This window comes from Vigna unguiculata, chromosome 5 (genome assembly GCF_037176805.1).
Source record: "Vigna unguiculata cultivar grain cowpea cultivar isolate G323 ecotype 2 chromosome 5, ASM3717680v1, whole genome shotgun sequence".
Taxonomy (NCBI): domain Eukaryota; kingdom Viridiplantae; phylum Streptophyta; class Magnoliopsida; order Fabales; family Fabaceae; genus Vigna; species Vigna unguiculata.
The window spans coordinates 51,222,638-51,246,072 of NC_140796.1; the positions used below are offsets into that span (position 1 = coordinate 51,222,638).

Sequence of the window (23,435 nt, forward strand, 5' to 3'; positions counted from 1 at the left end):
ATTTGATTTCTCTTGTGCGATTTCTTTCGATAGTCTCTCAAATTATTTCTAAAACACACATTTGTTAGTTTTTTAATATTTTTATTTATTGTTTATTTTCATCATGTAGAATAATATTTCGATATATTCTATCTAATTATTTGTTATTTTATAACTCACTATTAATCATACTGTAATTTTTTCCACTTTAATTGTATAAATAACTTTTATTTACTACAATATAAAAATTTAATGTAATTTCTATGAATATTTTTTGTCACTATCCAACATATAATCCAACATATAATGAAGTTCAAAAGATACAAAATCTATGTCAAAATTTTATTATTATGTTTATTATTTGTTCTTTGTGTCATTTTGATCAAGTGATGTATTATAACTTTTATTAGTGTATAAAAAAGAGATTCATTATAATTTAAAAAATTGAAGTAAACAAACATTTAAAATATATTTTAATTTGAATATTTGTTTTCCTTTTATTATTATGTTTATTATTTGTTCTTTGTGTCATTTTGATCAAGTGATATATTATAACTTTTATTAGTGTATAAAAAATAGATTCATTAGAATTTAAAAAATTGAAGTAAACAAACATTTAAAATATATTTTAATTTGAATATTTGTTTTCCTTTTATATTTTTTTGAAATATTTTTTAATTTTATCAACTAAGTCCATCAATGTTGTAGTTTGCAAATTTAATAAATGTTTTGGTTCACATGAAATTTTATTTGGTATTCTAATATAAAATGTAAACAATTATAATTTATTTTAAGGTATTTGACATCGAAGAAAATCCTCCTAATATTGAATATTTCATAATATTATGTTTTCTTTACCGTAATTTTTTTTCTTTTATAAAAATTAATATTGAAGTAGTTAGAACGCGGGTACGAATATGGGTACGAGATTATACTCGTTACCCGGTGGGGATGGGGATGGGAAAAAAGTTTGATACCCGTTGGGTTTGAGTATGAGGATGGGGATGAGTTTTTTATGCGGAAATGGGTATGGGATAGCGAAACCCGTCCCCGCCCCGCCCCGTTGCCATCCCTACTTTAGTACTAGAACTTAGCATCATAATTAAATTATAATTGCAGTATCGCACACGATATGAAGCGGTTAATTAATTTATTTTGTGTGAAACATTTTCTTCTTAGTTGTTATTATGTACACAATAATACAGTGGTAGGTTGAAAGAAAATTTATAAAAAAGAAAGAAATAATAAGTAATAAACACGTTAGGTTGATCATTGGGATTCCTTTGTTTTGTGTTTTGTGTTCGTAAAATAATAAATTGATGAGGTAAGGTACTTATCTTTTGCCATATTTTATTTTTGTGGTACTTTGTGCCTAACTTATATGTATAGTATATGACTACGCATAAATATATTTACACGAGAGAAATAATAAATTAATATTAATTATGACTTTTGGATTAAAGATAATTTAAAATATTTGATTTTGTGTAATGAATATGGATAATTGAATAGTGAAGGTGCAGTGATTGGTATGGTACAGAGAAGAGACAGAGATAGGAAAGAAGAAGTGATTGTGACAATAATATTAGCTGTAATTAATTTGTTGTGATTTTAGTATTTATGAAATTTGTCCTCATCCCATGGTTGGTTTTATTCGTGAATCTCACGTTTTCAACTCTCTTTTGTTATTCTCTCCTCTTTCGATGGTAATGGATAGAGTTTGTATAGGATACTGTCTCCCTGTCTCTTCTTTAAATAAAAGGGACAGCTGAATTTATGTGTTACAGTGGGTATTAAATTGTTATACTATTATTTAAATTATTTTACCTATGATATACATTTTTTATTTTCAATCATTAAATTCTTTAATATTATCATTTTGATGGTGTATGCTAAATTTCTGGGTATATAGTCTAGTAATGATATTTATTTATGTTCAAAATAACATGTTACTTATGTAAGACAATGGGCTTTAGTTATATATATTTTTTTAATTTTTATTTTCAAAATTTTATCATATTTTTTATATTATATTGTTTCTTTTTGGATTTCTTCCTTTCATATTTTGGATCTCACTCTACTTAGTTTTGTTATCTTTGTTAGTTTTTGAAGATGTGTAACTAAACCTATGGTGTAGGATTGAAATTAGATTGACAGACAAAGTTATAAGATCAACTTATTTATAAGAGTTGTGCACTTATAATAAAGATGAGTTTTTTACTTATTAACTATGTTTTTCTATAATTCACAAGTAACTGTGATGCTTACTTAATAATGTTTTATTATTTATTGATATTCTATTGAATTGTTCAGAGTTAACTATTTTGACTAATATTCATGCAGAGCTCTTTTACATTTTTCAATGATTTTAATAAGTAAATAAAGATTTGGGATAACCATTTAGTTATTTTGTGTTTCAGTTAGTCTCGTGTCACTTGTAGAAACGAACGTTTCATATCACTGTGTAAGTTCACGATCCTTGAGTGTGGATCATGATCTGAATTTAATTTTGGTGACCGTTCAGCGATCGATTTTCAAATTCATAGTTAACTATTTTGTGATTAGGATTTTCTTCGTCATATTATATATATATATATATATATTAAAAAATAAAATAAAAATAATAATTTGATGAACGTGTTAATTAATAAAAATAATAGAATTTTCATCTGGCTATAAAATTATTCAAAGAAAGAAAAAAAAAGTAAAAAATAAAGATTGGATAACGCATTATTCACAATATTTCTTATGAATCAATATTAGTATTCTATTATAATTTATGTATCTTATATTTATGATTCTTCTATTATAATATTTATTCCAAATTAAGTTTTTTTTCAAATTAATATGAACCCTAAGTATCATTTTATAGATTCTTTCATGAAATTGATATGAACCCTAATAATTTTTTTGTTCCCAAATTAGTATAATCCTATATTATGAAATTAAACTATGAAATGTAGGAATTTTGTGTTTTTCGTTGCATATAGTAAAATTTGTAAAATTTTATGGATGTATATTGGACTGTATTACAAATTTCACTGTACATCAAAAATTAGTTGAATAATCTTGAATTGGGATAAAAATTAAAATACTTCTCTTGCGTGAATTAAATGAATTATAAAGATTAAAATAGAAAAGTGTATATGTTTGTTTGAAAATGTTTTAAGATAATTTTTTTATTTAATCAGAAAAAATAATTTATTTATATATAAACAAATTATTTTGACAATGTTCCTCTTCAAATCTTTTAAGGTATTAAGGATTTTAACAATGTTTTGGCACTTAGCAATTAATCACTTTTGTAACTTCTTTTTCAAATGATATCTTTACATAAAACAAGTCTCTTTATGATCGTTGAGAACTCTTGAACTCAAATAGTTTTGTCTTTTTTTATATGTTGAGTTTTTTTTTTTTTACCAGCAATAAAGAATATATTAATGGAACAAATAAAATGTTTCACTCGAAAGATTTATATACACACACGAGAAAACAGAAATAAAAAACATAATAATATAACTTCTACTCTTCTAATTTCTAAGATTTTTCAATACAATTATAAGTTCAAAATAAAACAATATAATGACCTTGCATTATATGTTGTTGTTGCCAATCATATTAATGCAAATAAAATGGTCCAAAACTCTCTTCACAATATGCATAATGAGAAAAAAATTATGCGTAGGATCAACACTCCAACTTGCAATATTATAGTTCTTGATTTTTCAACCAAAAAATGATTAGACTAATACGTAGAACTTGATTAGATTCAGATAACTGATATATCTATTTTCAAGAAAAAACAATCTAATAATTTTATGCATAAAGTTAGACATAAACATCGATCAAAATATGAAAACATGACTTTTGAAACTTTATGTGTAATCCAAATCCAAATTTTTACTTAAGCTAAGTTAAATACATCCTCTATATCCTATACAAAAGATCTAAAAATGTGATATTATTTCTATATGTCCATATTACCCAAACTATATCAATCCACGTACACTTCCACAAATTATTAATTTTTCTGATTAGTCTAGTAGTCTAAATTGTTGGGAATGATTTTTTACTATATTATAATGTGTTGTGACGATTTAATTCCATTTGTTACACATATTTAAAAATTTCCTTTTTCTAATATAAATTAAAGAATAAGTGTTAAATCTGTTTTATGTAATGTTAATTATTATCTCTCTTTAAGCAAGATTCTAATAACTAATAATATCTATTTAGTTATGTCAAATAACTCTTTGTTCAAAACAAAATAAAAATAAATATCGTACAAGACAAATAGTCGAACTAATGTTAACATCAACTTTTGTCAATATGGTGCTGAAAAAATAACTTTAATTTGTATTCTAATATAATCTAATTTAAAATCAATAATAATAAGTAATTAAAATCTTAGAAATTAATTTAAACTTAAATTTATAAATTAATTATAATGTTTTATGAATAATATAAATTATTTTAGTTATAATTTTAATCCAAAAAATAATGTGTAACTTAGTCGATATAAATATTAATTTTTTTGTAATGATTTTTTTACTGTGTTACCTATTAAATGACAATTCAATTAATTCATTTTTAATGTTATGAAAATATTAAGTGGTGTAAGTTTACGAACTTAACAAATTATATATATATATATATATATATATATATATATATATATATATATATATTTGAAATGTGTTTATCCTTTCAGTTTATTATTATTTTTTCTATAAAACTACTATAAAATAAAATTTTACTCCTCTAATTATTATTTTTACGTATATCGTAAGAAACAATAGTTTTATTGATTTTAAAATATTATAGCGTCAACTTCTTGAACAAAATACAATATTTCATGGCCAATAACTTACACGAGTTTACATAATATTCGAACGTATCACTCCACACTCTTATGAACTTCATAATCGTGTATTATATCATGGATCTCAAATCCTTATAATTCTATCCCTTCTATTCACTCATTAATCTGCTTAATTTAGGTTTAACTTCAATTATATCAACTTATATATATTGAAATGTAAAGTCACATAAACTATAGCTAAGCGATGACTTTTTATTATTATATTAATTTAAATGTATATTATAAGTAAAAAAACGATAATTATAACTTGTATAAAACGTTTTCGAAATAAAAATTCAGAGTTATAAATTTCTATTACATTTTTTGTATTTTCTTATTGAAAAACAAAATATTAAAAGAAAGTCATCGTTAGTCTTATCAACGACTATATTTATTTTTATATTTATTTTATGGTTCGTCTTCATGTCACATTCGTTTTATATACAAAATAATAGCTAACTTCAAACCATCAACTTTGGGATTAAACAGTACAGTCATATACCAAAGTGATGACTTTTTCTTTTATCACATCAATACAAATATATATTATAAGTCACAAATATAATAAGACTTGGAATACATTTTTTTTAATGATATTTAAAGTAACGGATGTCAATTATAATTTTTTCAATTTTATTATTTAAAACTAAAATGCAAAATATAAAGTCATTAACCAAATCAAGTATTTTATTTATTTAATCATTTGTTGTCGTGTCCAATTTAATTTGCATTTAAAGTAATAAGTCCTTATTGTCGCTAATAACTTGCTTTTAAAGTGACTATTTGTTATCACTGCTGGCATACCATTTCACATTCAAATTGTACATCAATTTAGTGAATTTTAATATTTTTGAAATAAATTTTCTGATTTAATAAAAGACCCAGTAAACAAAATAAACACTAAGATAGGTTTTAGATAAAAGGACTTAGATAATGTTTACGAAGTTGTCTGAATTTAAAATCTTGTGTATGGATAAAATGTTTCAATTTCTGTGTGTTTAATTCCCTTGTTAATAAATTAATTAAATTTTATCCAATTAATTCTTAAGACTTTGTGGAATAATTAATTTTCCTTGTTTTCTTCAATTTATTTTAAGACTAACCTCCATGTCTTCAGATTATTTTTTAGACTTTCTGTGTTTAAGACTTTCTGGAATAATTAAGATTTTTTAATTACTCACAGTCATGCACTCAATCTATACTTCATCATCAATTTTTTATATAATTTTATATTAATAATAAATTTGATGATCCAATTCGGTCGTAATCACATTAATTTAATTTCATACAACCTAATAAAGATAACCCTAACGTTTTTTTTTTTTTTCAGGTAAAAGGTCTACTGAAACAACTTAGAAAATGGGCTCAGAGTTCATCAACTTTAGGCCCATTACAATTTAGTTCGTTTTTTGTTCGCATATCTTAAAGCCCTTGTTCATTCCAATGGGCCTTAGTCTTTAAATACACAAGACGAATCACGGCTCGGTTTCTCTGTGATGATTTGAATAAAGCGTAAAAGAAATTATACGTGATCATTTTAAATCAGGAAAATTATATAAACTGATAAAAATACAAATATTTTAAGCAGGTAAAGGTTTCATATAAGAAAATCGTGTATAAAAATTATGGTCATAACAAACTCATAGGAACCCAGCTGAATAATAAGAATACGTAAAGAAAAGAAAAACCCCTAAAAGAAAAGTAAATTTAATATTTATATAACGGAAAAACAAAGAACGAGGAAGTGAGTTTAGTTTTGGGAAACAGAAGACTCTTTTTATTGAATTATTTGATAAGGAAATTTATGGTATAACTTCCATCTTTTGATTCACATATTTTATTTTTTTTATGTGGTTTAGTATGAGTTATTAATTCTTTCAAAGAAAAATAGTGACATATTAATCGATAATCTATAGTAAACCACATCAAGAAATAAAAGATGAGAGGAGAAAAAAATGAAACTCATATCATTTAATAAAACATTGAGGTCTTGCATGCGCTTTTGAGTTGTGCCTTCGCAATAATGTGCCAAAGGGCCTTTGCTGCACCTCTAAGCTAAGCCAACCCCATGCTTCAATTACTACTCCCCTTTCCACGTAGCATAAATCTTAAACCCTTCATCCCTTAATATACTACTCTTACCATTTTGAAGAATTAAGTTACAACATTGGTGTTGGAGATCCAAAATCACAACTAAATTTCAATACATTGCATGTATTATATCTGCACATAAAACCATGTTCCATACATTATATGTGCAGCAAATGATTACTGTTTTAACTACAAAAGGATGGTTAATTAATTGTTGTATCATTTGTTCTCTGGTAACTAATTACTCACACTGTAATGCACTTGATCAAGGTACTCAAGTTGTACATGTATAACCATCTTTCTTGGAGCCACGTCAATACACTCCAAATGGCACAATAATCAAATGCAGGGTCATCAGAAGAAGCCATATTTATGCACAAGCTGTTTCAGTTAATACATTTACAACCACTATGCCATTAAGACATGTATAAAGAATTATCAACTCAATGAATTAAAGAAATGCTATTGTGTTGAGTGGCAGCAGAAATAACAGAGATGTGAAGACTAGTTGTTAATTGGAATCTAAGAGTAGTTAGAGTTGTTGCATCTGTAACACTGTTTTGAACCGGAATGTACCCTTTAAAAACCAGTTACTATATAGCACCAAAGAATCAAACACTTCACAATCTTTCAAGTGTCAAAACTGATCAATACTTGGGAGGGTTTATGCATGAAATTAGAATAATTAAATCATAATGGGGGCAGTTTGGGAATTGAAGAGAGTCGAAGGTCATAATTATGTTTCCCATTCATTAGCCTCCTTTTCCCAACACAAAAATTCAGGTCCAAGGAACAACCTTTTGGTGTCAGAACCATAGCATTATAAAACCCACCCAGAAATTTTCATTCTTTCCAAGTGTTTTGCAGAAAGTGAAGGAGACAGAACAAAAACATGAGTCCCATTGGTTTGTGTCTCCTCTCCCTCGTTTCTCTAACCCTTGTCTCCATTGTCATAGCCCAAGAAAGAGCCCCTCATGGGCTTGTCTACGAGAATCCCGAAGCCTTTTCACCATCTGCATATAACTTCTTTCATCCCAATGAAAAGAAGCCCGAGACCAAAAACCCTTGTGCAGCATCAAAATGTTCACCAATGCCTTTAGCGGCACAGGTGGAAGCCACTGAAATTCATGAAAGCAGAGCGAAAACACTAGAAAGAGGTAGCAGAAAATTAGGAGCTGGTGGCCTAGCTGGCATTGTCTTCGGTGTTGCTTTTGTCGTGGTTTTGGCTATGGGGGTCTACCATGTCAGGGTTACTCGCCGAACCAACATGAGTAGAGCCAACCACAATGGTGCTGTTCAAACACATGTTTGATATGCTTTGTCTCTGTCATAATCACTTCCAAATCTCACCCTAGATGTAGAGCAGGGCATGTAATGTAATGTAATGCCCTTAATATCTTACTTCTACACCATTACTTATTTGCTTTTATCTTCTTCCATTTGTTTTTGGTTAACCAGTGTATCTACTGTTGTGGATTGTGATATAGTGATCTGTTTCTAATTTGGATCTTGTCGAACAATCAAGGTCGAATGTTTCAGTGTTTTTACAAACAAGCTCCTTAGGTTATGAACTCAAAATGTTTTTTCTTAGACCTTCAATGTCTGTCAGAACATCTTAATAGCAATGAAGGTGGTGCAAATAGTAGACTACAAGTTAATAGATCTACTATCCGGGGTTAAGCCCAATAACATGTTATACAAAATTTCACACCATTTTTTTTTTTAAATAGTACCACCTTGTCAATACGATCTTTTTCAAGTATAATTTAAACAAGTAAATTAATTTCATGTGGAGATTTCATATTGTTTTGAGTGTACTTGAGATTGGGTTAAAAGAAAAATCTATATAATGGTATTTTAGTGCATTTCTTTTATCACTCCCTTCTATGTATCTTTAAACTTCATTTAGGTGGAAGAGTCTCTCACAGAGTAATAAAATACTAATTATACTCTAATAAATCACCTTGACATGATAAATTAAGATGATTAATCGTTAGAAAAAGAATCAGGCGATTATTTCATCAAAAACATATAATTGAATTTTAGTAATGTGTTTCTTAATCTTGTGTATTGCACTTCAATAACACTTAAAATGGACCACAGGAAGCTTTTATAATTAAAGTAATAAATATAATTTTCTAAAGGTACATTACATTCAATATCTTTATGTTTCACAAAATAAGAATGATCCGAAAATTTTGACTGGTACCAATGTTTCACATGTAAAAGATTTAGTTGGGAGATATTGTATTTATATTTAATTAATGAGTTAAGAAAAAAAATAAAAAATTAAGATGTATCATTTTTTAAGAAAAAAATAATTTATTCTCCTTAAGTTCTCTAACAAATTCTCACTTAATTTCTGAACAATTAAAATATATTATTAAACATTTCAATGACGATCTAGGTTGTTTCGGTCGTGGGCCTGACCTCACTCGACCATCATCTAGGGTCGGGTCGTCTTGACTACGGATCTGGAATTAGGTCTTCAAACCAATCTGCTTAGATAGTCGGAGTGGGACAAGCTAATGATTGAGATGGGCCCGACTGGTGCGATGATCCAGACGGGCCAACCCGGGCAGACGACCCAAACGGACTCCACAAGCCTGACAACCCTAACGGGTTGGGCTAGCCAAACGATATAGACGAATCAAGCCGACCCGATGGCACAAAAGGTTCGGACGGGCCCGACGACCCATATGGATCAGGTAGGTTCAACGACCCAGACATGCTGGATTGACCCAACGACCAAGACTAGTCGGGCGAGCGGGGCTCGAAAGCCCAAATGTGCTGAGCGGACCTGACGTCCTAAACAGGCCTGCGTCCTAAATGGGTCTAACGACCCAAACAGGTCGAACATGCTCGAAGGCTAAGACAGGTCAGACAGGCCCGACAACTAAGACGAGCTAGGCGGGCCTGATGACCCAAACAAGTCGGGTGGGCCCGACAAACCACATGAACAGAGCATGTCCAACTACATGTACGGATCCGACCGGCCTGACAACCTAGACATGCCCAACCGGCCTGACGAGCTAGTTGGGTTGGACTGACCTGACGTGATAGATTGGTCGGGCAGGCTCGATGACAGAAATAGGTCCAACGACCTAGTGGGTCGTCAAACCTTTCTAGTTTTAAGGACTTAATAGAACACAAAAATTTATTAGATACTTAATCGAAAGTTTTCAAATTTATCATAAACTCAAAACATAATTAAGCCTATAATAAATCTTGTTAAAATGAAATTTTACCTCACAAGAAATTCAATTGTTTCCTCCAAACAAAAAATTGAAATGTAAGATATTTTAATTTCTTTACCTAAACAGATTATTTAAAAATGAAAGAAATTTAATTACAAACAATCCAAATACATATTTTAATTTCTCATCATCATTTTTAAATGTTTCGTCCAATCACAATATAAATGTTTTTAATTAAATGGATTATCTGATTTACCATTTTTTTAGTATTTTAACGAATTCTTCTTCGTGCGGATTTTATGATTTCTTTAAATCGGTTATTTAACCGATTTATTCATCAGACTAAAAATATAGTACAATTCTGTCATTCAATGACAGGTGCATATCAGTTTTAGTTCCTTGTGATTTGCGTAAAACAGTAATTAAATTAAATTATTTTGGTGTATAAAATACCAGTGAAATAAATTTATTGTAAGATGAAGGGATATTGGATGTAAGTTGGTAAAAGTCATAAATTTAGAAAAGAGAATAAAATAATGTTTTTGACCATTAAAGGCAAAAGCATTTTCGAGCATGTGACTTCCCTGCTAATGGCCAATCTACCATTAAAGACCCTTCTTCTCATGTGATCTTTCTATTCTGCATCTCAACATTTTCACTCACGGTCCCCACAAACAACACCTTCCGTCACCATCATGCAACAGACCACTCCCTTCAATTCAAAAGTCCCATGGTCCTTTCGTTTTAGGATCAAGGATGTTCCTTTCCCTCTTCTGTCCCCATCATTTTAATACAACACCACCATGCACACCTATTCCCATCTTATTGGACACACCACACCACACCTTCATTCTCACCTTCATAAACAACACTCACACCAAAACAAGATTAATCAAAATGTATTAAGAAATAAAATTTAAGTTCAACTCAATCTTAAAAAAAAAAACTTTACCTTGAACTTCTTATACAGTGAAATTTTGTATTTTTTTTTTCTTAACTGGTTAAGCTACAACCTAAGGTTTAGTAGCTTGAGGGCACTTCCCAAGGGCACGTGAAACAAGGTAGAAATTCAAAGTTCTTATTCTGAACTGGTCATGATTCAGGATGGATATAATGAGTTGTGAGAAAGAACCAAATATGAATAAGATTGTCTGCACCATTTGTAGTGGCTGCTATCTGGGAAGTGGGAATTCTTTTCCTAATTTTCTTCAATGATGATGCCTAAGCAAAGCATTCAATGTGATATTTTGTGGGATCTATAGATATTAGGAATATTAGGAATAAGCATTTTTGCTTTGTGACAAAAAATAAAGAAAAGGGTATGGACAAAATTAAAAGAAAAACAGAAAAAAGCTATCAGGATTAGGCCTTCTGCAACACTAGAAGAGCCTGTACTGCATTGATGAACAGATTCTCTCCCTGTTTGTTTGTCTCCTCTTACTGTTTCTGTTATGCAATGAGTCCTGTAAATGGTGACCCTTTCTTTGTCTTGGGATTATATCTCTCAAATCAGTTCTAGACCCAACCTGAATTGTCATCACAATTTGACACTTTCTAGTTGTACTGTACTTGCTTTAGCCTCAACTCTTTCAAGAGATCTAAAATTCCACGAGCTTTTCCTGACAAAGATCATGTTTTTGGCTTTTGGAGTTTACCTTCCTCAGAATCACCACTTTATACTTTTTACCACGGTCCACACTCACCGCATTGTTCTCCTCTCATTGCACTTTGCAGTATGAACAATGTCCTTCTGCTGTTAAAAAACAAAGTAAGACCCTGATTTTGCTTTTGTAAAACTGTTTACAATTTGCTGAATCAGTGCATATAATTTCAATTCCGTGCAGGTAATTGAGGATGGCCTGGAAAATAATTCTGGAAACCAGTTTGGTATAGAGATAGCTGATACTTTCTTGTTTCACCAGCTCTTGAAAAGCTCTTGGCTCTTAGTCCAGGTTTTGAGATTCCTTGGGAATATTTTGGGATTTGAAACTCCATTTCCCTGCTTTGGAAATTTATGGTCGTAACAATGTTCAATAGAAAGCAGCAATTCCACCTGTCCATTTGAATGAAGACAACCTGTTTAAGGAGTTTTCCAGCTTTTCTTAGCTGTATAGTTATAGTCAACCAAGACCACTGCTTGGATTTTTGGGAAGCTAATGTTATAGACTAGAGTCTTACACTCACCTTCCCTTTTCTATCTCTTTTACAATTATTTCTACTACTTCCAAATCTCCTTGGTAAATATGTAACTTTCTCTAGAAGCATTGTGAATTCATTTTTCTTCCCTCAATTTTGACAGCTATATAAATCAGTTTGCTGTATCTATAATCCATTCCCATTATGACAGTTCATTACACTCCTTGGTATGTTCCCTTTTCACTCGTGAACTTTGTCCCTCGTGTGCTATTTCTGGTTAACAAATCCACTTCCTTTGTCACTTTGGATCTTTGTTTACATTGTGGTAGATCCATTATGGGGTGAGGTTTTCTTCTTAATATTTAATGACCATATTTTGAAACTGTATAGGGGTGATGCACAAACTGAGAATTCATAAGGAGTTCCTTGGGTGATGCATGTTTACAATGCGATTGTTATGGGGGCTAAGGCTGCCTCTGCTAATGATACTGATTCATCTTTTATTTCCCAACAGAGCAACCTACAAATTCTACGGTATGGTTTTCTTGTTTCTTGTTTTTATATAACATTCTTGAAAAAGTTTTCTGTATCAAAAAGTTTCAGGGGACTTCAGAATGAAAAAAGAGTAAATTTTCCATGAATGTTGAATTCCTAGTGTTGCTGGCTTGGTATTTCTATTTGCACGTTATGAATGTACCTGCTTTTTTACATGGAAGTACACATTGGCCATCATGACCATATATAGAATGTGGGGGAAGCAATGATTTAACTTGATGCAGTTACTGAATTATATACTTGATGATTGCAGCTGAGGCTTTGATCACTTTCAAGGAGGGTTTGGTTGGAGGTCCACCACAATTAAGATGCAGCATTGTGAAATATGCATGTCAAAAGCAATGGCCTTGTCTTCACTGCTATAAACTAAAAGATTCAGGTGCTTTTTTTCTCAAATTCTCTGTAAGCTCCTCCTCTTTGTCTATCTGAATTTTGTTTAGTAAGGATTGATTGGTAAAACTGAGTCAAATAGATTCACACCAAAAAATTTAATTGATAAGTCAGCATACTTTTTTTCAATTTTGGTAACATAAGGTTTTGGGATCGATATTAAACCTCTACATGTAAAAAATTTCACTTTTCACTTCAAATGTTTTCCTTGAAAAATTCAGTTCAATCAATCATAAGAGTTGTAAGAAAAACTCTCCACTTGAGAAACAGGTGGAGTAACAACAAAGATAGATGGGAATAATGACATTCCAACACTTACACCTCTTCCAGAAACTCAAGATAGAAAACCAGGTGGAAGAAGGAGTTCTGTCATAATTGGTGGCGTTATTGCTGCCATTGTTGTCGTTGTAGTTCTGGTGACTGTCTATATCTGCTTGATGCGTGTTAAAAAATCTCTGAGGCAAACATCTGAGGCTGCTTCTTCTATGCCATCTCCCACTGGTTAGTTCATTTCATCTCTTCAACGAATTGATACGATTAACTAATCAATGTTCTGTTTCATTCTGTTAAAATTATATGACATTATTTTCAACAGTTGAGATGGGAAGAGTCAACACACAGCATGTCATTGCTTTCTCTCCACAAAACACAAGGGAGTTAACACTTTTGGAACTGGAACAAGCTACACAAAATTTCAGTCATAATAATATCATTGGTGAAGGTGGATTTGGTGTTGTATACAAGGGCTTGCTTCAAGATGGTTCTATTGTGGCTATAAAAAGGTGTCTATTTGCTCTGACAAAAGATTTCGTCCTAAATGTAATTAGATGTCTCCTTTTTTGTTCTGATATATGTATGAAATTAGCACTCTTGGCTCCAATACTGCCACATATGAAGTTTTAGAAGGCCTTTATCAAGTATTTGATTTCTTTCAATGGATAGCAGGTGAAACAGATTGCTCATGTTCACCACATTCATCTTGTGAAACTCATAGGCTATTATGAAGATAGCCATCAACAATTACTTGTATATGAATATCTCCCTAACGGCAATGTAGGGAGTCACCTATATGGTAATAATCTTCCCCTCCTCCATGTTTACATGAGATTTGTTGCACCTTGAATTGTGTATTTTATGCTTCATGCATGTGTTTATGCAATATGCAGATAGTGAAGGTTTACCTGTTGGAAGGTTAAACTTGTGGCGAAGGTTATCTATTGCTTTAGGCGCATCCAAAGGTAAACCAATTTCGGCTATAGTTTTTATTATCCTTTTTTCTTTTGGAATTCACAACACACACAGTTCAATCTTAATTTTTATCAGGAATGGAACATCTTCATAGTTTGGTTCCTCCTTTGGTTCACACAAACTTTAGAACTAGCAATGTTCTGTTAGATGAAACTTACACTGCCAAGGTTTCTGATTATGGATTCTGCAAACTGCAAACACAAGTTGATCATGCAGGCTCGTCTTCAAATGTAGATTGTTTTCTTGACCCAGAGTACGCTACAACTTCAAATGTAGAATCTAAACAATTTTAACTTTCCCTGTTGATTAAAACTAAATGAGATTTTAATTTCCCATGAACAAAGGTTGAGCTTTCCACAAAACTACTCAGAGAAGAGTGATGTATACAGTTTCGGGGTGTTCTTACTAGAGTTGATTTGTGGCTGTGAAGCACGTAACAAAAACATGTTACACCCAGATGAAAATATAGCATTTCAGGTATATCTATACATTCTTAATGCTTCCAAACTTGGTGGATTTTCCAACTTAAGCTTGCTAATCCCAACTTTAACTAATTTGAAGGCAAAAAATCGTGTTGACTTGGACAAATTTGTTGACATGACCTTGGGATACAGAGAAAAGCATGGTGCCAGACGAATTTTGATGTTGGCATTGCAGTGTGTGGATGCTACTTCTAGAAGACCATCAATGGCGCAAATTGTGCTACAGTTGGAGCAAATTCAAAGAGAAATTGCTCCCATGTATTCTCAATTCAACGATGAGATTGGTGCCGTGACTCTTGGGAGTGAGCTTTTTCAATAATAAGCCTTGCCATGTACGCAATGCTACTTTAGAAACCATTTTTGTTGTTGTTGCAGAACTCTTATTTTTATGCTTATTGACTTATTGTTGGTCCTGGAACGATATTATTAATTTGTAATTATTACAAAGTAAATAAAATGTTGAAAACAAGTAGGAACTACATTGGATATTATAAATTTGCGCAAAATATGTTGGTTTTCAAATTTATGACACCATCGTTGCTGCATGATATATTTGATCACAATATTTATCATTGATATTAATAGTTTGTCGCATGTACGATTATCATCTTCTACTTTGTTGTCACTCTCAAAACATAATTTATTCTCTTACATTAGCTGTGTATATAACATTTGAAGTTGACATCTCAACTTCTAGATCTTTTAAAATCAACAACCCATTTTAGAAGATATAAAATAAATAATTTTAGTCATGGATAAAATTAATAAGTTATCCATGTTATCTTTACAAGCATTACAAATTATGGATGCATTGGACTATTGATGATTAATTAGCTTGTGAAATAGATAAATTATTTTCTGTACTTTCATCTCACTTTCTTCATAAACAAACAACTGTATATTTCTTTTCTTTTTCTTTTATTTTTCCTTTGTTACACAGGCACGAGAAATAAAAAACTACAACAATAAATTATACTAGTTTCGAATCCAGTGCAATAATGGTATCAATAAATTATCAATTACTACTAATAAATGTAGTAATTAAAAATTCGATATCTAATATACTCGTTTCAACAATTTGCAGCAAAAATTGAGTGAGCGTTTATTTTTGGGTAGAAAGAGAATTGGTTTGATTTCGGTTTCATTAGGGTCGGAGTTGAGTTGAAAGTCAACGAAGTCACACACACAGCACATAGTCATAGAGTTCCCACTGTTGTTAACACCCAGATCTCTCTTTCTTTTTCTGCAATCCCAATCTCAGTTTCTTCAATTCTCTCCTTCACTCTCACAATGCGAATCCTTCTCCTTCTCTCCCTCGCTACGCTCCTCCTCTTCTCCTCCTTCTCCTCCACTCTCTGCGCCGCCCCGCCCGCGGCCGACGACGACAATGAAGACCTCAGCTTCCTCGAAGAGGAGACCTCCGCACCGGACCACCACGACCACCACTTCGATGACGCCAATTACGGCGACTTCGACGACTTCGAGGACGACTCCGAGGCCTACAAGCAGCCTCAGGTTGACGAGAAAGATGTCGTCGTTTTGAAGGACAAGAATTTCAGCGACGTCATAAAAAACAACCGCTTCGTCTTGGTCGAATTCTACGCGCCGTGGTGTGGCCACTGTCAGGCACTCGCGCCGGAGTACGCCGCCGCCGCCTCCGAGCTCAAGGGCGACGATGTCATTTTGGCGAAGGTCGATGCCACGGAGGAGAATGAATTGGGGCAGCAATACGATGTGCAGGGTTTCCCCACTATCTACTTCTTCGCTGATGGCATTCACAAGCCTTATAATGGCCAAAGGACCAAGTAAGACTCCTTCCCTCTCTCTCTCTCTCTCTCTCTCTCATTACAACTCTTGATTTGATTGGATCTGACTCATTTTTTGGTTTCTGTTTGAACTTGATTGGAATGCAGGGATGCTATAGTGACGTGGATTAAGAAGAAGATTGGACCTGGTATATACAACTTGACTACATTGGAGGATGCTCAACGTGTTTTGACCAACGAAACTAAAGTTGTTTTGGGCTTCCTCAACTCTTTAGTTGTAAGTATTCAGATTTCTTCGAGCATTGTTTGAAATTGGTTGATAAATATACAATCACGTTGACTTACTAAATGTTCAATTTTGGTTCTGCTTTATGAGTTAGTTCGGGACCAGAATTGATTTTGACTTAAAGTAACGTTACATTTACATGCATCTCATTGGATCCAAAAAATCATACTTGCAATTAACCTGTTTTTAGAATAAAACATCCAAATATAAATGACATCTTCAGAATCGATTTGATCTAGAATTAATTTTGTAAACACTCACCGAACACACATGCAGCTGACGCTTTTGGAATATTGATGTCTTCTGCAATTGTTCATTTGATTCTCTGGATTAAATCAGATCCTAGAGCTGTATAGTTGGAATGTATGAAATGGTTGATTGTTTTTTATTTGACAAATGACATTGTTGGTTGTTATGTTTCATTATCCTGTGATGCATAATGTGCAGGGTCCTGAGAGTGAGGAGCTTGCCGCCGCTTCAAGACTTGAGGATGATGTCAATTTTTACCAGACTGTGAATTCTGACGTGGCAAAGCTTTTCCATATTGATCCCGATGTGAAGCGCCCAGCTTTGATCCTCGTCAAGAAGGAGGAAGAAAAACTTAGCCACTTTGGTTTGTTTAATTTTTCATCCTTAGTCTTTGTTTCCCCGTTGACATGTTTTATCTTTCCTTGTTAACAAGGATGTATTTTCACTATGTCTAAGCAGATGGCAAATTTGAGAAGTCTGCAATAGCGGACTTTGTCTTTTCCAACAAGCTTCCTTTGGTAACACTTTTTACAAGAGAAAGTGCCCCAGCAGTTTTCGAAAATTCAATCAAGAAACAGGTAGGTATTTAAATACATGTATGTTATAATATTGTAATCTCTCAAGAAAAATATTCTTGATAACGTTGCTTTGTGTTCGAAACCACAATTTTAGGTGTTGCTGTTTGCGACTTCAAATGATTCAGAGAAGTTCGTCCCAATATTTCAAGAGGCAGCAAAATATTTCAAGGGAAAGGTATATTTCTTACAGGCTACTAATTATTACTGTTATGTCATTCTTTCTCTGGACAAATTTGCATGTCTTTTATTTCAGAATCAGAACAGTGCAAATTGAAATAGAATTCATTGTTTTCCATGCGAATTCTGGGGCAGGGCACTCCTTAGTTGGTCATGAAAGTAGATTGAGAGGAAGGATTTCTCAGCTATAGTTATGATGGCATGGGATTTAGTTTCTTGGTGGGCGTAGTTTTCTTTTGCTAAACTTAAAAAGTAGATAACTAGGTACGAAGTAGGTTTAAAATCTTACAGGCATGGTAGTTGCTCGAATTCTGAAAGTTAGTTCTGACTTGATTAGCTTTAGATAAAGATGTGTACAAAAGGAAGTGCTGTGCAGAATTGTTTCTAAGCTAAACACCTTTTAATCTTCACATCCTTGTTTTTGCAAATATCCATCTCGTTTTAAAATCATCAGAGTATTGGTCTTGCCCCTAATGATATAGGAAATTTGTTTTTTCATTCTGGTCTTGCTACATTTCGCTGATAGCCCCTCTCCATCATTTTATATGTAGGAAAGAATAAAATTTACTTTCTACATTTTACTGATAAAAGTTTTACATATTGTTCTTTTAGCTCTTGCCCCTAAAGCGTACTTAGATATTTTTAGTAATGATTTAACTTTATTGCTATTATCTATTGCAGTTGATCTTTGTATTTGTGGAACTGGATAATGAAGATGTTGGAAAGCCTGTTTCAGAATACTTTGGCATCAGTGGAGATGGTCCAAAAGTAATCATTTCTTCTTCCCTGTCTTAATTTTATTTAAATGACAAGCTATGAAAATCATGACATTAACATATTACATCCTTTAAATCATTCGGAAGTATATTTAATGCTCCAAAATTAATTATTTCTTCTTCACTTTTAATTTTAGTTAAATGATGTGCCACGGAAATCATGACATCAACAATTACATCCTTTAAATATTTTGGAAGTGTATTTAATGAACCAGTGGAATTTTCAATACAGGTACTTGCATACACTGGTAATGATGATGGAAGAAAATTTGTACTTGACGGAGAGGTGACTGCTGACAGAATTAAGGTACTTTTTTGCGAGTTTTCTGTTCATTTGCTTACATGCCAGGAAGTGTGCATGGATGCTTTTATCAATACTTCATTAGGTTTGATAGCTATAATTTTGACTAAATTTCTAATCTCCATTTTTCACAGGCATTTGGGGAAGATTTTCTCGATGACAAACTAAAACCATTTTACAAGTCAGATCCGATCCCTGAAAGTGTATGTTATTTTATTTTCCAACCATCAATTTTGTCCTATTAATTTAGCTTTTCATTTCTGATGTGCTTCCTAACTTTGTAACAGAATGATGGTGATGTGAAAATAGTAGTTGGGAATAATTTTGATGAAATTGTCTTGGATGAGTCAAAGGACGTTCTCCTTGAGGTGAAATTTTAATCCTAAACTTTGTGAGTTTTATTTGCATCTGCACCTTTATCATGTTAATTTAATGCTTGTTGGACTCAGATTTATGCTCCCTGGTGTGGCCATTGCCAAGCACTGGAGCCAATATATGACAAGCTTGCGAAACATCTTCGTAGTATCGATTCTCTTGTAATAGCCAAGATGGATGGAACAACAAATGAGCACCCCAGGGCTAAGGTTAGCCCAGATTTATTTGCAAGTATTTGTTACATGCTATTGTTCATTATCAATATAAACGTTGTTAAGTGCTAACTCATGCTAGGTTTTAGGTTTACTATCCGAATCTACTATTCCGTTAATGAATCCATCTCTACTGAGTAATGAAAAATATGAGAATTTAATTGTGACTGTTAATCTGTTTTCACTTGGCAGCCCGACGGATTCCCCACCCTTCTTTTCTTCCCAGCAGGAAACAAGAGTTTTGAACCTGTAAGTGAATATTAAGCAAGAGCACATATTTTATCAATTTACCTATTCTAAATATGCTTATACATATGCTTTTATCATTGGGTGATTAAAAAATATGTAATTGGTTCATTGCGTGTGCAGATTACTGTTGATACAGATCGTACTGTGGTAGCCTTCTACAAGTTCCTCAAAAAACATGCATCAATCCCATTCAAGCTCCAGAAACCAACCTCTACTACTCAATCCGAGAGCTCTGGCGCCAAGGAAAGCTCTGATGCCAAGGAGAGCCAGAGTAGCAATAGCGATGTGAAGGATGAATTATGAAGAGTTAAGTAACACTTTTTTCTTTATAAAACTATAATTGAGATTAATGATAGCATGTGACTGAGGGTGAAATATCAGCTACTTCTTCTCACCCCGGCCAATAAAAAATGTGGGGAAGGAGGGGGCTAGATTCAGAAAGGGCACAATTGCAAGGCAACATATGATTACTATTAACTTCAAATTTGACAACTGTCGGCACTTTAGAATTTTTGGGTTGAGACTTCAATAAATTCCCTGCTAAATTTTACTTTTTTTTTTCTCCGTACGCATAATAATGAAAAAGTTGCATGTATCTACTTGATTGGCTCTGGTTTTCTTCTCTGTATCATCAATATAATGTTGTTGTTGACGGAGAAATGACACATACACGCAAGGAACCTCACAACTGACACTAACCTCGCACAAGGCTATGTAGTGGCAGAAGTAAGGAGTATGTAAACTCATGGGTGTAGTGCAGAGGCTGTAAATAAGGCTAATCAACAATATCGATGACTGATAATTGAAAATTAAGTAGTTGGTGGGCCTCGGATTTTTTTCTTAAATATTTCTATATACATTACTTTTATGTACAAGATAGGATAAGTTCATTTGTCAAGTGTCAAATGGCTAACAACGCACCTAAGTACTTTACAAAAAGTAATTTTTTGTGACTAATTTCTTTTTCCATTCGAGTACTTTTGGCTGATCTTTCAGTTTTTTTAGTGGACTTCATAACAAAATTCTAAATCATGAGTTAAATATCATGGCGGATATCAGCTCTGGGTGATTCGCGACTGATTTAGGAGAGGAAAGTGAAGGACAAGGTAAATAAATGGTGTCATGCCAAAGGCATTCAGAAGGGTAATTTAAATTCAAAAGTTTTCATAAACCTTCACTAATTTAAAATTATGTTACATTTTATTAGTGTTCATCAAAGCTATTATTACAATTAGTTTTAATATACATAAAAATAAATTTATTTAATCATATTATTATCATTTATTTATTTAGAAATAATTTATATGAATAGTTTAGATAACAAACAATTAAATTAGTAAAAAAACATTAAATTTTTATTTACAATTGTGACATCCTATTTTAATAGATTACACTACTAAATAAAATATCACACAGTCATAATAACGAGAAGCACTCAGATGAACATAAAGCGTAGGGAAGATAACTATTACAGTCATCCTGAAATACTTAAAAGGAAACTTAGGCATACCACATTGTCTTAAGAAAAAGGAACTTTAAAAAGGGTGCAACAGTTTTGCAAAAAGGTTGCCAGTCGAGCAACTAATCCAAAAGGCCTCATGGCCATGAAACTACTCCTAAGACATCCAGACAAGAAGATCTAAGCTGCACTGCTGCGTCTCCCGGATCCATCTCGAATCTCCCTCTCATCTGCTCCCACCAGAAGGTGATCATCGCAAAAGAGAAAACATAACAGAAACAACACAAAATGCAAGGGTAAGCTAGTGTAACTTGAAACTAATCATGGTTTAAAAGAACAAGTGCATAAACGTTCTCAGGCATACAACACAGATACACATAAGTCATGTTATGGCAGACAAACAAGACACTATGACTCAATTATCCGGATACATATATTAAGATCGGATTCACTGGACGCTTGCACTTGTGGTGGCCTCTACTGCTCTGCAGAGCCATTGCCAATGGGTTTCACCCTACCACACACAAGGTTAGCCTTTAAACGTCTAAGGTCATTATCCTGCCAAAGACTAGGGCCTCCCGCTACTCTCACCACTTGGGTCAGTTTGCTCTACTTGAGACTCACTGACCCTTTAGAGTTTCGGGATGCGATCCTTACTTGAATCCTTATCTTAATATATACACTACACGCCACCATAAAGTCTCCCCACGGGACTCATGGAATTACGCCTATCACACCAAATTCATGTTTCATACCATATCCACCACCTTTATCTTGAACATCCAATCCTCATGCAAGTTCTCAACCAACCAACCAAACAAAATCCATGTATTATTCATGCCAACATACCAACTTTTAGTTCATAAGATTCAAGCAACCATATATATATATATATATATATATATATATATATATATATATATATATATATATATATATATATATATATATATATATATATATATATATATATTCACATGCTTTAGGTTTTGAAAGAAAGGGGTAAATAATAAATCACACAATCCACCCATCAAACAAAGAGAAAAACAGAATTGGAACCACCCACTGCAGCAGCCTCGCTCAAGCTAGGAGTCGTCGCCCAGGCGAGAGAAACTGTCTCGCTCAGGCGACTGGCTCTCGCTTAGGCGAGCCTACCACATTGGGTCCTGGAAGGTTTCACGATTTCTCGCTCAGGCGACGCTGTCTCGCCTGAGCGAGCTGGCCTGTCGCCCAAAAATGCAGCCCCTCGCCTGGGCGAGTGCTCGAGGCAGAACCAGGGTGAGCATTCTGATACTCTCGCCTGGGCGAGACGAGCTCGCTTGGGCGAGAATAGCAGAGCTCACCACTGTCAACCCACATGCAGTGGCGGAAACCGCCCAGATCCATTCCCAAACACACATGCAAGGCAGAAAAACGACACAGAGCAACATCCAGAACATAGCCAACCATTTATTTTCGCGATTCAACACCATTCAAGCACCCACAACATGGAACAGAACATAAGCATGCTACGATAACTTTAAACTTAAACACATAGCTCCCCTTACCTTGTTTGAGCACCAAAAGCAACCAGACCCTAACTATGTAGCACAACAGCTCCAAGAACTATGACAGTGAGCTGAAACTGGAGAAAGGAGGACAAAACGAAGTTAAGAGTCTTAACTCTAACTTGATCCACGCGTTTTAAACAAATTAAAGGGGAGAAGGAACGAACCCTGAGCTCTAAAGGTCAGCTTACCTGGAAAAGGAAGGGTTTTGGTAGCTCGGAGACGAACGGAAGTTGTGCCCTAGCAGAGCACTTTGCTGGAGATGAAGAGAGGGAACATAAGCTTATTTCTGAAAGTGGAACAGAGGTAAAAGGGGTTAGGGGCTGGTATGGTTATTGGGTCCCCTTATTGGGCCGACCTTAGGCCCACGAAGACTAGGCCCCAAAACCCAACTGAAAAGGAAAAAGGAGCTTACAACAATTATTAAATAATGTGCAAAACCGAGTCTAGATCAATCCCTTCTCTTAATTTTGCCACTCAATGATTTAACCAACTCAAACAAGTTTATTTTTATGAAAAAC

General features: G+C 33.0%; 3 protein-coding genes and 1 long non-coding RNA gene across 7 annotated transcripts; 3 read left to right on the forward strand and 1 right to left on the reverse strand.

Moving 5' to 3' along the window:
• Positions 1-7,551: 7,551 nt before the first annotated feature.
• LOC114185834 (uncharacterized) lies at positions 7,552-8,523 on the forward strand. Its single transcript, XM_028073767.2, has one exon. It carries the CDS (start codon positions 7,824-7,826, stop codon positions 8,241-8,243), a length of 420 nt encoding a protein of 139 aa, XP_027929568.1. The 5' UTR covers positions 7,552-7,823; the 3' UTR covers positions 8,244-8,523.
• A 2,772-nt stretch (positions 8,524-11,295) lies between these two features.
• LOC114184287 (putative serine/threonine-protein kinase PBL28) lies at positions 11,296-15,434 on the forward strand. Of its 4 annotated transcripts, none has more exons than XM_085673795.1 (11): positions 11,296-11,896; positions 11,973-12,491; positions 12,655-12,798; positions 13,073-13,198; positions 13,480-13,710; positions 13,805-14,028; positions 14,155-14,281; positions 14,376-14,447; positions 14,533-14,710; positions 14,802-14,934; positions 15,072-15,434. In XM_085673795.1, exons 3-11 carry the CDS (start codon positions 12,702-12,704, stop codon positions 15,132-15,134), a joined length of 1,251 nt encoding a protein of 416 aa, XP_085529921.1. In that variant the 5' UTR covers positions 11,296-11,896; positions 11,973-12,491; positions 12,655-12,701; the 3' UTR covers positions 15,135-15,434. The 4 variants fall into 4 exon arrangements, with proteins under 4 accessions (XP_085529921.1, XP_027927377.1, XP_027927379.1 ...); XM_028071576.2 differs by having other exon boundaries at positions 11,308-11,896; positions 15,019-15,434; XM_028071578.2 differs by having other exon boundaries at positions 11,308-11,896; positions 13,540-13,710; positions 15,019-15,434.
• Positions 15,435-16,071: 637 nt separating this feature from the next.
• LOC114185612 (protein disulfide isomerase-like 1-4) lies at positions 16,072-20,463 on the forward strand. The gene is made up of 12 exons (XM_028073450.2): positions 16,072-16,744; positions 16,853-16,982; positions 17,439-17,604; positions 17,700-17,818; positions 17,913-17,993; positions 18,677-18,763; positions 19,004-19,078; positions 19,207-19,275; positions 19,360-19,440; positions 19,522-19,656; positions 19,852-19,908; positions 20,029-20,463. The coding sequence occupies exons 1-12, from the start codon at positions 16,230-16,232 to the stop codon at positions 20,209-20,211; spliced, it is 1,698 nt and encodes a 565-aa protein (XP_027929251.1). The 5' UTR covers positions 16,072-16,229; the 3' UTR covers positions 20,212-20,463.
• An 829-nt stretch (positions 20,464-21,292) lies between these two features.
• Positions 21,293-23,209, reverse strand: LOC146886531 (uncharacterized). The gene is made up of 3 exons (XR_014995323.1): positions 23,106-23,209; positions 22,915-22,991; positions 21,293-21,597 (listed from the first exon to the last, which is right to left on the reverse strand). It is a non-coding gene; the product is annotated as an uncharacterized LOC146886531 (long non-coding RNA).
• Between the last annotated feature and the right edge of the window lie 226 nt (positions 23,210-23,435).

Bases quoted from the DNA above. Each gene is read 5' to 3' on its own strand.
- LOC114185834 (XM_028073767.2), top strand. From the start codon at position 7,824: ATGAGTCCCATTGGTTTGTGTCTCCTCTCCCTCGTTTCTCTAACCCTT.
- LOC114184287 (XM_028071577.2), top strand. From the start codon at position 12,702: ATGTTTACAATGCGATTGTTATGGGGGCTAAGGCTGCCTCTGCTAATG. The intron at 13,711-13,804 runs GTTAGTTCATTT...TATTTTCAACAG, and splicing joins TTCTATGCCATCTCCCACTG to TTGAGATGGGAAGAGTCAAC. The intron at 14,711-14,801 runs GTACGCTACAAC...CCATGAACAAAG, and splicing joins GATTGTTTTCTTGACCCAGA to GTTGAGCTTTCCACAAAACT.
- LOC114185612 (XM_028073450.2), top strand. From the start codon at position 16,230: ATGCGAATCCTTCTCCTTCTCTCCCTCGCTACGCTCCTCCTCTTCTCC. The intron at 16,745-16,852 runs GTAAGACTCCTT...ATTGGAATGCAG, and splicing joins TATAATGGCCAAAGGACCAA to GGATGCTATAGTGACGTGGA. The intron at 19,441-19,521 runs GTGAAATTTTAA...TGTTGGACTCAG, and splicing joins CAAAGGACGTTCTCCTTGAG to ATTTATGCTCCCTGGTGTGG.